The 14,075-nt window shown below is 43.2% G+C and overlaps 1 protein-coding gene and 1 long non-coding RNA gene across 8 annotated transcripts in view; one reads left to right on the forward strand and one right to left on the reverse strand.

Moving 5' to 3' along the window:
- Window positions 1-5,074, reverse strand: part of CCDC149 (coiled-coil domain containing 149) — a 57,422-nt gene extending 52,348 nt beyond the window's left edge. For 3 of the 5 annotated variants that reach the window (XM_081207756.1, XM_081207755.1, XM_081207758.1), the window contains exon 1: window positions 4,574-4,729. In XM_081207756.1, the coding sequence (XP_081063882.1) occupies window positions 4,574-4,624 (51 nt within the window). In that variant the 5' untranslated portion in view covers window positions 4,625-4,729. The other 2 variants (XM_081207757.1, XM_081207759.1) reach the window with 2 other exon arrangements.
- Window positions 5,075-7,802: 2,728 nt separating this feature from the next.
- LOC308594644 lies at window positions 7,803-12,907 on the forward strand. Of its 3 annotated transcripts, none has more exons than XR_014011512.1 (3): window positions 7,803-8,546; window positions 10,722-10,816; window positions 12,814-12,907. It is a non-coding gene; the product is annotated as an uncharacterized lncRNA (long non-coding RNA). The 3 variants fall into 3 exon arrangements; XR_014011513.1 differs by lacking the exon at window positions 12,814-12,907 and adding an exon at window positions 11,447-11,847; XR_014011514.1 differs by lacking the exon at window positions 12,814-12,907 and adding an exon at window positions 11,447-11,847 and having other exon boundaries at window positions 10,722-10,778.
- Window positions 12,908-14,075: the final 1,168 nt, after the last annotated feature.

Consider the following 14,075-nt stretch of genomic DNA (forward strand, 5'->3'; position numbering starts at 1 on the left):
TCTCCTTTAGGGCAGCCCTTTAAACCGCAAGGGAACTTTACAGATATGGAACTGTACTGTATTTGTGTTATCACAGAACAAGAGTTGAGTTAGCCATCTGTAAAGCAGCCCTTTCCTCACTTGTACCCCATTTAAGGTTTGCATCACACTTAAAAAAACAAAACAAAAACCCCATGCTCGTTTAAAAATGTAACATTTGAATGTGAGAAGCAAATGTTTCCATACACATGTCTTGCATGTGAATATTCATCAGACAGACAGGCAGAGGCCATTTGGTGGCAAATCCAGATTTTATGCAACATAGTGTGTGAAATAGTGCTCGGAAGATGTCTGTGATAAACATCTACTGTGTAAGCTGAGGGGGATTGTAGCTTTTACTATATTGAATCATTTGAACCATTGCTTCTAACCCTGCCGACAGGTGAGTGCATATGAAACCTTGTGTGGCACTTTCTTAAGAAGCAGCTGCATATCTAAGCTTTAAACAAGAACCATTTCCTCAAAGAGCCCATAAAATCCAATCATCCAGTGCAAAACAGGTTTCAGAGCTGGTTTCCAGGAAGGTTTGCTTTATCACAGTGACATCAAGTGCCAGGTCTTTAGACCAGCAGTACAAATAGACAGGAACACAGGTAGTGGGGAGAAACTGGCAGCAGGATCTCATGCACATTTATTCAGGAATAAATCCCAATTAGCACAACTGAGTTTATTCCCATGTAACCCTGTGCACACTTACTTGGGTGTTATGTCCCATTAAACACAGCAAGACTTACTTCTGAATAAACATTGGTAAGTCTTTACGTCTTTATTTTATGGACCCTTAAAGCTTCCAATAGGCAAAGAAACCCAATAAATATGTGCAGTTCCAGTTTTCCATCTCAGTTCCTATCTTCGCTTCTTCTTTTTTGCTATGTTTTCAAATAGTAACACTTGACTAATTTCCTGCTTAATAATATGAAACTGTTTTCTCTTTTTCTTAAAACTAATGGTAAGTTACCAAACAGGATCATATGGAAGCTTTAGATGTATATAATAATGTACATAATTGAGCACCGCAAGTGAGGATGAGCAAAATATTGTGGATTTGCGAGGGCTAGGGAGGCAAAGAGAAGGAAAGACCATTTCTTCTCCCTTTCCATCACCTGCTGCTAACAACTTATCTCTATTTACTTTCCAGCCCTCACAACCAAAAATGCATCTTGAACAGGTTATTAGTCCTACATTTTGCATAGGTTCAAGATTAGGGGCCTTTAGAGTCAAAGAGCATCTTACACAAATCATGGCCAGGATTGCAAGGCCTATTTGAAAATACACACCCAAATTCATTGTGTATTGTTGCTTTTCTTACAGAAATCCCCCCCCCCCGGAATGTTTAAATATTTAACTTCCCACCAGCAGTTACCCTATCCTCATGGTCAACACATGAAGGTAGTCTGCTTTCCTACTTCATCCTCTGCTTTGTAGAGCCCAGAGCACACTGAACTGTCACACCAGAGTGAGAAGTTGTAAAGGTAAAGGGTAGAGGACCCCTGGACGGTTGAGTCCAGTCAAAGGGTGTGGCGCTCATTTCGCTTTTCAGGCCGAGGGAGCCAGCCTTTGTCCACAGACATTCCCAGTCACGTAGCCGGCATGACTAAGCCACTACTGGTACACAGAGGACCATGACGAGTGCCAAAGCACACGAAAATGCCATTTACCTTCCTGCTGCAGCTGTACATTTTTATCTACTTGCACTGGTATGCTTTCGAACTGCTAGGTTGGCAGAAGCTGGGACAGAGCGACAGGCGCTCACCCTGTCACACGGATTCAAACCGCCGACCTTTCAATTGGCATGCCCAAGAGGCTCAGTGGTTTAGACCATAGCACATCCCTAGTTAGCACAAAGCTTCACAGAACATGGAAGGGGAGGGAGTCTCTTGTAGGTGGTCTTCATCTTGGTATCATAAGGTCACCATCCTTCTGCACCACAAAACATTTAATACCACTACCATTTTTTGCCACATACATTAGTTGTTGTTTTATTCCGGCATTGCAGGGGACTGAACTGGAAGGCCCTTGGGATTCCATTCTATGATTCTAAGTATTAGAATGCTGGTATTCCATATGTGAAGGGACGCGGGTGGCGCTGTGGGTTAAACCACAGAGCCTAGGACTTGCCAATCAGAAGGTCGGCGGTTCGAATCCCCGTGACGGGGTGAGCTCCCGTTGCTCGGTCCCTGCTCCTGCCAACCTAGCAGTTCGAAAGCACCTCAAAGTGCAAGTAGATAAATAGGTACTGCTCCGGTGGGAAGGTAAATGGAGTTTCCGTGCGCTGCTCTGGTTCGCCAGAAGCGGCTTAGTCATGCTGGCCACATGACCCGGAAGCTGTATGCCGGCTCCCTCGGCCAATAAAGCGAGATGAGCGCCGCAACCCCAGAGTCGGTCACGACTGGTCAGGGGTCCTTTACCTTACTCCATATGTGACCATAATCATTCATAATTGCCAATAACTGCCTGTGCCAACATTTCCCGTCATTTCTTAGAAACATTTTCTCAGAGCAGAAGCAACATGGCATGAGAGGTGGTAATGGAAGGGCAGGGAGTAAGATTGGGGTTGAAAGAAGGCACAGCTGTCTGGCACTTGTTTAGGACCCCAAACCTAGCCCAAATTAATATGAATATCATGGAAGTGAAAAGAATCATGGACAGGCAATACCCACTTTAAAGAAGTGTTGCTGACCCAACGGCTGCTTAGAAAGCTTGCTTACACTCTGATTGACACCCTTTCTTATAATCTTAGAGTCTGGCTGTGTTACTCAACTGTGGGTGTGAGATGCTGGTACAGTAATATAGGAATCAAAGTGTTCTATGACTACAAAAGGAAGATGTTATTGAGAACATCAGCAGAGAATTGAATCCTAGGGAAACAGCCATTTTGAGATACTGTGGCAAACACTAGTCAGTGTTTGCCAAAGTTGACTAGTTCCAACAACACTTCAATCACCTCTGGTCTTTTTATGAAGTTTACAGCGGCAATTATTGCAGTAGGATTGCAAAATTCTTTTTTTCTCCTCTTGTACATTGAAAAGCCACAGGGTAGCCAAAATTTAGCAGGTGAATGTGTCATTTTGCCTTCCCTCTAACAAGAAAATGATAGGCTCATATTCAACCAACAAAGATTCTGTTAAAAACACACAGAATCCTAGCCAGAAGAAAAACAGTAAGTTGACAACTGAATGAATTAATACGCACAAGTTAAAAATGGAAAACAGAAAAGAGGGGGGCAGCAACAGAATCACAGGGGGTGGAGGAGAATTTAACCCATTGGTCTCACCTATTGTGGTCTCTATGAAAATTATTCCCCTGAAGCTGCAACTTACATCAGGTGGGAAGCCTTCACAGGGCAAGTATGCTATGCATAAGCTGCCTACTTACATTAAAAAAAACAAACAGCAACAGCACATTAGTTGCAATCATGCAATGGACATTAAATCTAGTTTGGCCCAGCATGGCCAGGTCCTTTGAGGGCGAGAATCAAGAAGCCAAAGCCTGATGGGGGATGGGCAGATCCCATTAGCATGCAATAATAATAATAATAATAATAATAATAATAATAATAATAATAATAATAATTTACTTATACCCTGCCAAGTAGGGGACATTGCCTGCCAATTTAACAGGCGGAGAATGACAGCAAAATCCCTTGGCATCCGTCTGGATCATGGTGCGTGCCCACCCCCAACCTAAATATATTTACTTGGATATGGTGACGAATCTAAGAGCATATGGTTGCACATTCACAGACTTCATTTAGACTTTTAACCGTGCACCTGCAGCCCTCCCATTCACCCAAAAAGTTGGTGTTGCGTGAGTCGCGCTGCAGAGACCTCTGATCGCACCCCAAGACCTGGCAACTCATTTTGGGGAATTCCTGACTCTCAAGGTCTCTCTACTCAGTAAAAAATAAATAAAAATGGGGAGATGGGAATAGCAAAAGTTTGCTGCTTTAACAGAAATAAGGGAAGATATATACCTCGCTCCCGACCCCCTCGCCCCCAAAGTGACATACAGGTAACACCCGTCATACCCCTCCAAGCAACAAGTGCCAACCATCCCTGCGGTGACACGCAATCATCCAGCTTTTAGCATTGGCCACACCTGGGAAAACTGAGGCAAGTTTTGAGCTTAGCCCAGCTGCTTTGGCGGGCCAGGGAGGTCGTTTGCCTCAGACGCCCCCCCCCAAAAAAATCCCCCACCATTGCAACCCTTGTGCACGCTTAACTGGGGGGGGGTGGATTCACAAGTGACATGCTGCACAGTAAACACGCATCGGGGGAAGTGGGGCTGCAAACCTTAATTGCACTAAAGAGAGGAAAGGGAAGCAAGCCGCTCCGACTGTAGATCGCATATATGCACAGCAGGCTGCCGGAAACGCCAGGAAGGAGAGGGATGGGCGACCCGGTGCCGGCTGGCAGGAAAGCCCCATTGCACCAGTAACGCGGGGTTTTTGCAGGCCTGTTTGGGGGGAAATGGCGGGAAAAGGCAGCTCCGCCTTCCAGTCCGCGGCAGGCCTCGTTCCTTCTCCCCCTCTCACCTCGCTCACCAGTCCCTGCCAGTCGCTCTCGGTGCGGTTGTTGGAGTTCATGGCGGCGGCTGGGCGGCTCCAGCAGCTGCCGGCGGCGAGCAGCCGGGTCTCCTCAGCGCCGCCGCCGCCGCCGCTGCTCCTCCTCCTCCGGCTGCTTTTGCGCGACGTGGGCTTCGGGGAACACAGGCCGGCCGCCGAGCCTCGCGTAGAGGCGGGGCCCGAGCTGAGGCGGCCTCGCCCGTCGCCTGCACCTGCTGTTCTTCCCGGGCTCCGGCGCCTCTTTTTTTGCGCTTTAGAAAGAAAGAAAATGAGCCTCTGAGCGTGAGGGAAACTTAAGGCGTGCTGGCTTGTTGGCCAGGTCGGCCTGAGGCATTTTGGTGCCTGAGGTGAACCCCGAGGCCTTTTTGGCGCCTGAGGCGAACCACAAAATGCCGCCTCCTCTCCCTTCTCTCTCTCTCTCCGAGGGAAGAAAGGTTGAGTGGAGAAGATGTCAGGAACAAGGGTGATGGACTAGATGACCCTCAGGGTCCCTTTTCACCTTAGGATTCTGTGATCTACATCAGGATCCGCCACCCAAGGCAGTTGCCACACCTTGCCTGACAGGTGGGCCGGCCTTGCTGTTGGTTGTTAACACGTTTGAAATACTTGCCCCTCACGGCCACTTCCTCAGTAGCCTGAGGCAAAGCGACTGTAAACGTTAGCAACAAAATCAGGGGGAAATACTGAACTATTATTATTATTTGTAACCTCTCCATTCTGAAGGAAATCAGCCCTGAGTGCTCACTGGAAGGACAGATCCTGAAGCTGAGGCTCCAATACTTCGGCCACTTCATGAGAAGAGAAGACTCCCTGGAAAAGACCCTGATGTTGGGAAAGATGGAGGGCACAAGGAGAAGGGGATGACAGAGGATGAGATGGTTGGGCAGTGTTCTCGAAGATACCAGCATGAGTTTGACCAAACTGCCGGAGGCAGTGGAAGACAGGAGTGCCTGGCATGCTCTGGTCCATGGGGTCATGAAGAGTCGGACACGACTAAACAACAACATCAGGATCCACCGCCCGAGGCAGTTGCCTCACCTTGCCTGACAGTTGGGCCGGCCCTGCTGTTGGTCATTAACATGTTTGAAATACTTGCCCCTCATGTTCACTTCTTCAGTAGCCCGCGACAAAGTGACTGTAGACATTAGCAACAAAATCAGGGGGAAATACTGAACTATTATTATTATTATTTGTTGTATTGTCACAGGATGGTTCACAGCGTAAAAGCACTAAATCCAAAACAGTAGCTAACAAACAGAATGACAACACACCCTGCCCAGGCACATTTAAAAGGCCTTAGGTTGTTTAATAAGCCAAAGGACTGGAAGAATAGGAATGCCCGGTGCCTAAAGATATGTAAATAAGACACCATTGTGGAGAGCATTCCACAAATGGGGAGCCATTGCAGGAAAAGAGTTATTGAGGAGGCACACGAAGAAGGGGCTCAGATGATTGAAGATGGAAGTCTTTCTTCTTCTTTGGCGATCACTCGTAATTGAGTAAGATTGTCTTCCATAAACATGGTTTTAACAATGAGTCCGTAAGTGACTGTGGAGGCCAATTCTGGATCCACACGTCCTTTCACAGTGGGGACATTGGTACCCGGGTGGGAGTTGATCACGGTGTGGATTTGCCAAGTGTGCCTTCCTCTTAGCACATTTCTCCCTTGTGTCCTGAGTTCAAGTGTCTTCAAAGCCCATGACACCTTTGGTCAAGGCTGTTCTCCAACTGGAGAGCTTGCAGGCCAGTGCTTCCCAAGTGTTGGTGTTTATACTACATTTTTTTAGATTTGCCTTGAGACAGTCATTATTTTTATTTTTTCCCCAAAATTTTTATTGATTTTCAACATTTATCACAAAAATAACATAAAATACACAACAAAGAAAAACACCCCACCACACTACAATAAACTAAACACACAAGAAAAAAAAGATTATCTCTTCAAATATCCAACTTTCATCACATTGATGCCTGACTTCCTCGAGTCCCCTCTAACTGAATTTCATTATCTCACCTTTATAACAGTTCTCCAAGTTCATATTTCTAATAATATTAACTCCTTTCATTTACTAACCTCTTCTCCTTTTTTATATTCTAGTCCATAATATTTACTACTACATATTCTTATTCTACCCCTAAGCCTATTCATTACTTCCAATAATTTTCTAATTATCTTATATTACAATATTTAGCTAAATATTCTTTAAATTTCTTCCAATCCTCTTGTATCACCTCTTCCTTCTGATCGCAGATTCTTCGAGTCAGGTCGGCCAGCTCCAAAAAATCCAACATCTTCATCTGCCATTCTTCTATTGTTGGTATTTCTTGCGATTTCCACTTTTTGGCTAATAAAAGTCTTGCCGCTGTAGTGGCATACAAAAACAGTCTAGCATCTTTTTTGGGCAATTCCAGTCCTAGTATTCCAAGTAGAAAGGCTTCTGATTTCTTAATAAATGTAATTTTCAACATTTTTTTCAACTCATTATAAATCTTTTTCCAGAAGTCTTTCACCTTGGGACACGTCCACCACATATGATAAAAGGTACCTCCTTTTTCTTTGCATTTCCAACACTGGTTATCATTTGTATGATATATCTTTGCTAATTTCACCTAGGTTAAGTACCATCTATACATCATTTTCATAATATTTTCTTTTAATACAGTACATGCAGTAAACTTAACCCCTTTCTTCCACAGCCTTTCCCAATCTTCCAAAATTATATTGTGTTCAACATCTCTTGTCCAATCAATCATCACAGATTTAACTTGTTCATCCTTTGTATGCCATTCCAACAATAAATTGTACATTTTGGGAGAGATTTTTGACATCGGTATCTAACAGTTCAGTTTCCAATTTGGATTTTTCTGTCGCAAAACCATTTTTTGAGACAGTCTTTAAACCTCTTTTGTTGACCACCAGCATTACACTTTCCATTTTTAATTTCGGAATAGAGTAGTTGCTTTGGAAGACGATAATCAGGCATCCTCACAACATGACCAGTCCAATGAAGTTGATGTTGAAGAATCATTGCTTTAACACTGGTGATCTTTGCTTCTTCCAGTACACTGGTATTAGTTTGCCTGTCTTCCCAAGTCATGTGTAAAATTTTTCAGAGACGCCATTGATGGAATCTTTTGAGGAGTTGGAGATGGCATTTATAAGTGGTCCGTGTTTCACAAGCATACAGTACGGTTGGTAGTACAATAGCTTTGTAAACAAGCATTTTGGTTTCCCTGCAAATGTCCTGGTCCTCAAACACTCTGCACGTCAATCAGGAGAAAGCCGCACTCACAGAGCTCAGCTGATGCTGGATTTCGGCATCAGTATTGGCCCTTGTGGAAAGATAACTGCCCAGGTAGGAGAAGTGATCAACATTTTCCAACGTTACACCATTGAGTTATATTTGTGGTGCTGCAGAGGGGTTATTTTGTACTTGTTGGTGCAGCACTTTGGTTCTTTGGTTGTTGAGCGATAGGCCAAGCTTTTCATAAGCTTCTGCGAAGATATTTAGAATGGTTTGGAGGTCATCCTCTGGGCGTGCACACACTACGTTGTCATCAGCATACTGAAGCTTATAATGGAAGTTACGGTAACCTTACTCTTTGCTTTCAGCCTGCTCAGATGGAATCTTTGGAGGAGTTCGAGAGTTGCACGCTGACCAATGCACAGTCTTCGCAGTAAGGCTCTGTTCCCATGGCATGAGTAGTCACAACGACCGGTAGATTCTTATCTGCTGCAGCCTTCATCCGCCTTCACAGCCGTTGTAACATACTGCTTGTTATCATCCTCCTGTTCTGCCATTGAGGACTTATTGGATCATTCTTTGTCTAGCTCCTTCCCTTTGACCTTACCGCCTTGGGTGACCCTGCTGGGAGTACGAGATTCCCGACGGCTTCGCTCACAAGGGTCATAGGAACATGCAAGCCCGCTCACCACAACAAGGTGATGATCCAGCGACTGAGAGATGGAAGTCTAAAGCACTTTGACAATAACCAGGGGCTAGAGTTTTTTATTGTAAAATGCTTTTTTATTTTTGCCTTTCTGCCCTACAATGAGTCCCAAGGCACTCAGAAAACATAACAAATCTCAGCTTGTTGGCATCCGTCTGCCTTGAGAGACAATGGAATATGCCTTCTGGGGTGAAGTCAAGCCACTGCGGTAGCAGCCCTGAAGTAACTTCGAAGGGGAGGTATGGATGTCCTGGGTTGCCCAGATGACAAGACTCCTGTCTCAGCCTCGCTGATATGGTCCAAAGGAAAGCAGAGCAATATGTTTGGCACCAGCTTGGCTGCAGGAGTTGCCGAAAGGAGACACCCAAGGTGCCGTCCAACCGTCTAGGGCTCTACTCCAGATTTGTGTTGGGTTTATTCCTGAGCTTTTTCTTCTCTAGAAGGTTTAGGATCAGAGTTTTCCTTCTAGATGGGCTACCTTCCCAGTCTGGCAAGCTCCATCTGCCCCTCATTTGCTGCTACAGCACATGCAGTAACCACCTTTGTTTAATACTATGTTTCTACATACCACAAGGATGTTGATTTTAAAGAAAAAAGAAAACACTATCAGAGTATGGTTACATAGATTTTGCATGGACAAGTACATCTGTACAGTATTCTCAACTTTTCTCATTTTTGTTGTGGGATGCATATTTGTATCTCTGTATGTGTGCCAATTTTAATACTCTGATTTGAATATGTTTAGATTAATATTGTGGTATGTCTTAGCAAGTCTATTAACAATTTATACTTTATTTTTTATAAAAATGAATAAATGTGGAACACGCAGCTGTGATATCTTATGTATGATGTATAACTGTTCTCAATAATATTTCCTGTTTTGAACCTGAAAAGGCATGCAATCTGCTTTTGTGGTCCTGCCACTAATTTTCATACTACAGGAATATAATGTAAAAATCTGCTTTCGTGGTCCTGCCACTAACTTTCATACTACAGGAATATAATGTAAAAGCAGATGTACATCTGCAGATATCAAGGATTTTGCCATAATCCTTGGAGATAGAGCACCTCAGACCCTGTGTGCATGTGTGTGTGTGTAAAAGAACTGGACATATATATACCGTATTTTTTATTCATTCATATATATATATATATATATATATATATATATATATATGCTTTCGTAGATTTTCACGGGTACAGGAATGCAGGTTTTGGTGTCTTCGGGTGTCTTCCCGTGTAAGAGTTGGGGTGTCTAGGCGACGTTTCGACGAGGTCTCACTCGTCATCTTCAGGCTGGTGCTTTCGGCTTCTTGTTACTGGAACAGAGCAGGATCTCAGTGTTTGAGTTCCTATAAATACTGTTGAGGGGGTGTGGTGTATAGCCTCCAACGTTCTGGGCAGAGAGGAAGTTCCCAGGTTAGTGTGTCTTTTCTTCTTTTGTTCATTAATTACTTGAGGGATATCTTGAGTGATTACTTGAGTGATATTCTGAGTACCTAATGACCCTCCTAAGTGGTACTCAGAATATCACTCAAGTAATCACTCAAGATATCCCTCAAGTAATTAATGAACAAAAGAAGAAAAGGCACATTAACCTAGGAACTTCCTATCTGCCCAGAACGTTGGAGGCTATACACCACACCCCCTCAACAGTATTTATAGGAACTCAAACACTGAGATCCTGCTCTGTTCTAGTAACAAGAAGCCGAAAGCACCAGCCTGAAGATGACGAGTGAGACCTCGTCGAAACGTCGCCTAGACACCCCAACTCTTACACGGGAAGACACCCGAAGACACCAAAACCTGCATATATATATATATATATATATATATATATATATATATATATATATGTGTGTGTGTGTGTGTGTGTGTGTGTATATGTATATATGTATGTGTGTGAATGAACTGGACATTTCCACATTATATGCCTGAAGCATATAATGCATAATGTCTCAACAAGGCATTATACCTCCAGCATCTATCTGTCTTAGACAGTGTATTCCAAAAAAGATGTTGTGGGGTCCAATATACCCAAAACATTATTTTTTTGCTGGATCAATCTTAATTTTAAATTGTAAGGAAACATCATGTATAGATTCTAAAATAATTTCCATTGCTTGGGTTGTATAGCACATTCTAATTCCCCATTCCATTCCTTTAGCCACCTGTGAAGATCCAATGATGTCAGAGCAGAGGGTCCATAATTACACATCAACAGGTGTTGTGACTGAAGATAATGCCATTCAGCATTTACTGGTAAGTGATATTTAAAGTACAATATTGTATATGGTCCAAATTATTCAGCTGATCTAATGTACAGCTCCCACGGTCAACATACTATCACATAAATTTGAAACCTCATCAATTATTAAACTGTTGTAATGTAAACATTATCTTTTCAACAGCCTGTACTTCCTTAAAGTTTCAGCAAGTAAGACATAACAGTACCTGAATTTAGAAATCACTAATCATCAAATTGGGACGTGGGTGGCACTGTGGGTTAAACCACAGAGCCTAGGACTTGCCGATCAGAAGGTTGGCGGCTCGAATCCCCGTGATGGAGTGAGCTCCCATTGCTTGGTCCCTGCTCCTGCCAACCTAGCAGTTTGAAAGCACGTCAAAGTGCAAGTAGATAAATAGGTACCGTGGCAGGAAGGTAAACGGCATTTCCATGTGCTGCTCTGGTTCACCAGAAGCGGCTTAGTCATGCTGGCCACATGACCTGGAAGCTGTATGCCAGCTCCCTCGGCCAATAAAGCGAGATGAGCGCCGCAACCCCAGTGTCGGTCACGACTGGACCTAATGGCCAGGGGTCCCTTTACCTTTAATCATCAAATTAGGTTTCTGTTTTCTTATATATTCTAATGACCTCTTTTAACTTCTCAGGTTCATTTATAATAATTGTCAGGGGACTGCCATCGGAACGGGAGAAAGCCAGGGGGATACAGAGAGCCTCTGCCGCTCCTGAGGAGCAACGCCTTGTCCAGCGGTGGAGAAAGCCACACCTCCAGTGGAGCAGAGTGGGAAGGGGGCAGCCAAGCAAGGGGAGGGCTCGAAGATGCTACTGAGAGCCCAAGCGCCTCACCTAGCCCAGCTGGCCAGGCCCAGCTTATGCAGAGGGATGAAACGTAAGGAGGGAAGGCAGAGATTTTGGGGTGTCTAAGTTATTATGTTGGGGGAGAAACCGGAAGGGGCCACTCCCGGAATCTGCAAGTGACTGAGATGGACATGAACTTTCTGGTTCTGCACTGTAAATAGTTTGCACAAATAAAAACCCGCTAAAGACAGGTCGGAGTCCTGCCTGGTTACTCGTGAGCAACCACCTCACCACCTGACAATAATGTTTTTTAAATGATTTTCTGGACCAGTAGAATGCAGTTTCAGTCTCCACGCTGAATCTGTCCCAGCTTCTTCTCCCTGGCAAAACTTAGAAAGAAATGAATCAATTTTCCATGAGGGCAAGAAGCTGCTTCCCCTTTGCTCTCTCAGGGACACCACACATTATCAAATGTATTTCCCATCTTAATTATCTTAAAATATAGTCTAGAAGCTTGGAAATAAGTAGGTAGCATCACCAAACACCTCACTGGCTTCCAAACCCCCACTTTCCCTGACATACTGGCAAGGTTGTATTTTTCTTCAGTTATCTCTATTTATGATCACTTCCAATTATTTTTATTCTCTGAGGCTTTAGCTTCCTCAGTAGTGCTATTCAGTAGAAGAAAGGTGGCTCATTTTAATCCTGTTATCTTACTGCAATAAGTGAACTTATTTGTTTGAATATTAAATGTGTGTGTGTCTACACACACATACACAGACCTAAGAAATGAAGTAGGATTAATGAATCTGAGATCAGAGTGTAAAGTTAAAAAAAATATTAACATGCCTTATGCCTATATTTTTTGCATTGCATATTTGAAGTTTGGTGACATTTACCTATCTGTTGACTGCAAGTCATAAGTGATGGTCGACAAATATGACCTGTTTTGTTTGTTGTGGTAACATATCTAGATCATCAATAATATCATCTATTGACATAAGTGAGGTATAGTGCCATGTTTGTCTTGCCATGTCAAAAATGGTGCCATTATGAAGAGAGCCTGATACGTTGTAGTCCTCTACATAGTATTATGCAGCTAGACATATTTATTTATTTATGCTTTGATTTTTAAAAAGACCTAAAACACATAGAAATACAGTTATGGAATTCAAAAGTGGAGATAATCATTATTATTTTATTTATTTTTATACAGTCTTCCACTTTCCCCCAGAACTGGGATTCAAAGCTGCTTACAAAAATTAAAGCCAATATGGATAAAACACTGATAACTAAAAGCATGTGAAATATAATAGTTAAAATTAATTTATTTCAGAACCAAAACTGGTCTCTGCCACCTTAGGATTTCTCTCATTACTTGGAATTCAGAAGCCATCCTCTCTCTGGGTTCTTGCCCTCCTTATATTGTCTGAATACAGACTCTTCCTCTCTCTAGATACTAAACAAGATGGTCTCCTGTGAAGGGTGGTCCCATTAAGGAATTTCATGCTCAAAGCATCCGCATTTATCATTGCATGGTTGAAATGTAATGCTGCGTTCGGCAGTACCCATGTGCAAATTTTTAGTTTGCTAGTAATCAATCGTGGGGCTTTAGAATAATCAAAATCAATTAGAGAGAAACTTTGTAACACTAGTATGACAAAATGGTTTGTTTCAATTATACTAATGGGTCGCAGCTGGAATGAATTGATGGATTCCCCACTGAAATCAATGGAGCTGAGAATTGGCAGGAGCTCTGGAAAGCTTCTCAGGAACTGTGGCAGTGTTGGAGGCAGCACCCATAACAGTGCTTCCAGTGACCATCTGCAGCATTCCTCTTAAAATTACCTTTTAAAGAAATATAAGAATTGCTTTGATGGACTAGACCAAAGGTCCTTCCAGTGTTTCATCCTGGAAGCACCCTATGGGAGGCTTTGGGGCATTCATGAACAGGGCATTTAAATTCATAGACTTTTGTTTGTTTGTTTGTTTGTTTGTTTGTTTCTCAGCCACAAGGGCCCAAACAGAGTCATAAAAGCATGAAAAAATTAAGGAAAGCAAAATACAGTGGTACCTCGGGTTAAGTACTTAATTCGTTCCAGAGGTCTGTTCTTAACCTGAAAGTGTTCTTAACCTGAAGCACCACTTTAGCTAATGGGGCCTCCTGCTGCCACCGCCCCGCCAGAGCACGATTTCTGTTTTCATCCTGAAGCAAAGTTCTTAACCCGAGGTACTATTTCTGGGTTAGCAGAGTCTGTAACCTGAAGCATATGTAACCTGAAGCATATGTAACCCAAGGTACCACTGTACACACAAACAGCTGTCTCTCATAATAAAGCATATCACCTCTTAGGCTGCCTGGGATAATAAGATAATGTATTTACAGATCTCCTTAAAGTCTTTACAGATCTCCTTTAAAAAGTCATATATAATGGGATCTGTTTAATTTCCTTCTGGACAGAGTTAAAACTTCAGTGG

The sequence above is a fragment of the Podarcis bocagei genome, assembly GCF_964188305.1.
Source record: "Podarcis bocagei genome assembly, chromosome: 9".
Taxonomy (NCBI): domain Eukaryota; kingdom Metazoa; phylum Chordata; class Lepidosauria; order Squamata; family Lacertidae; genus Podarcis; species Podarcis bocagei.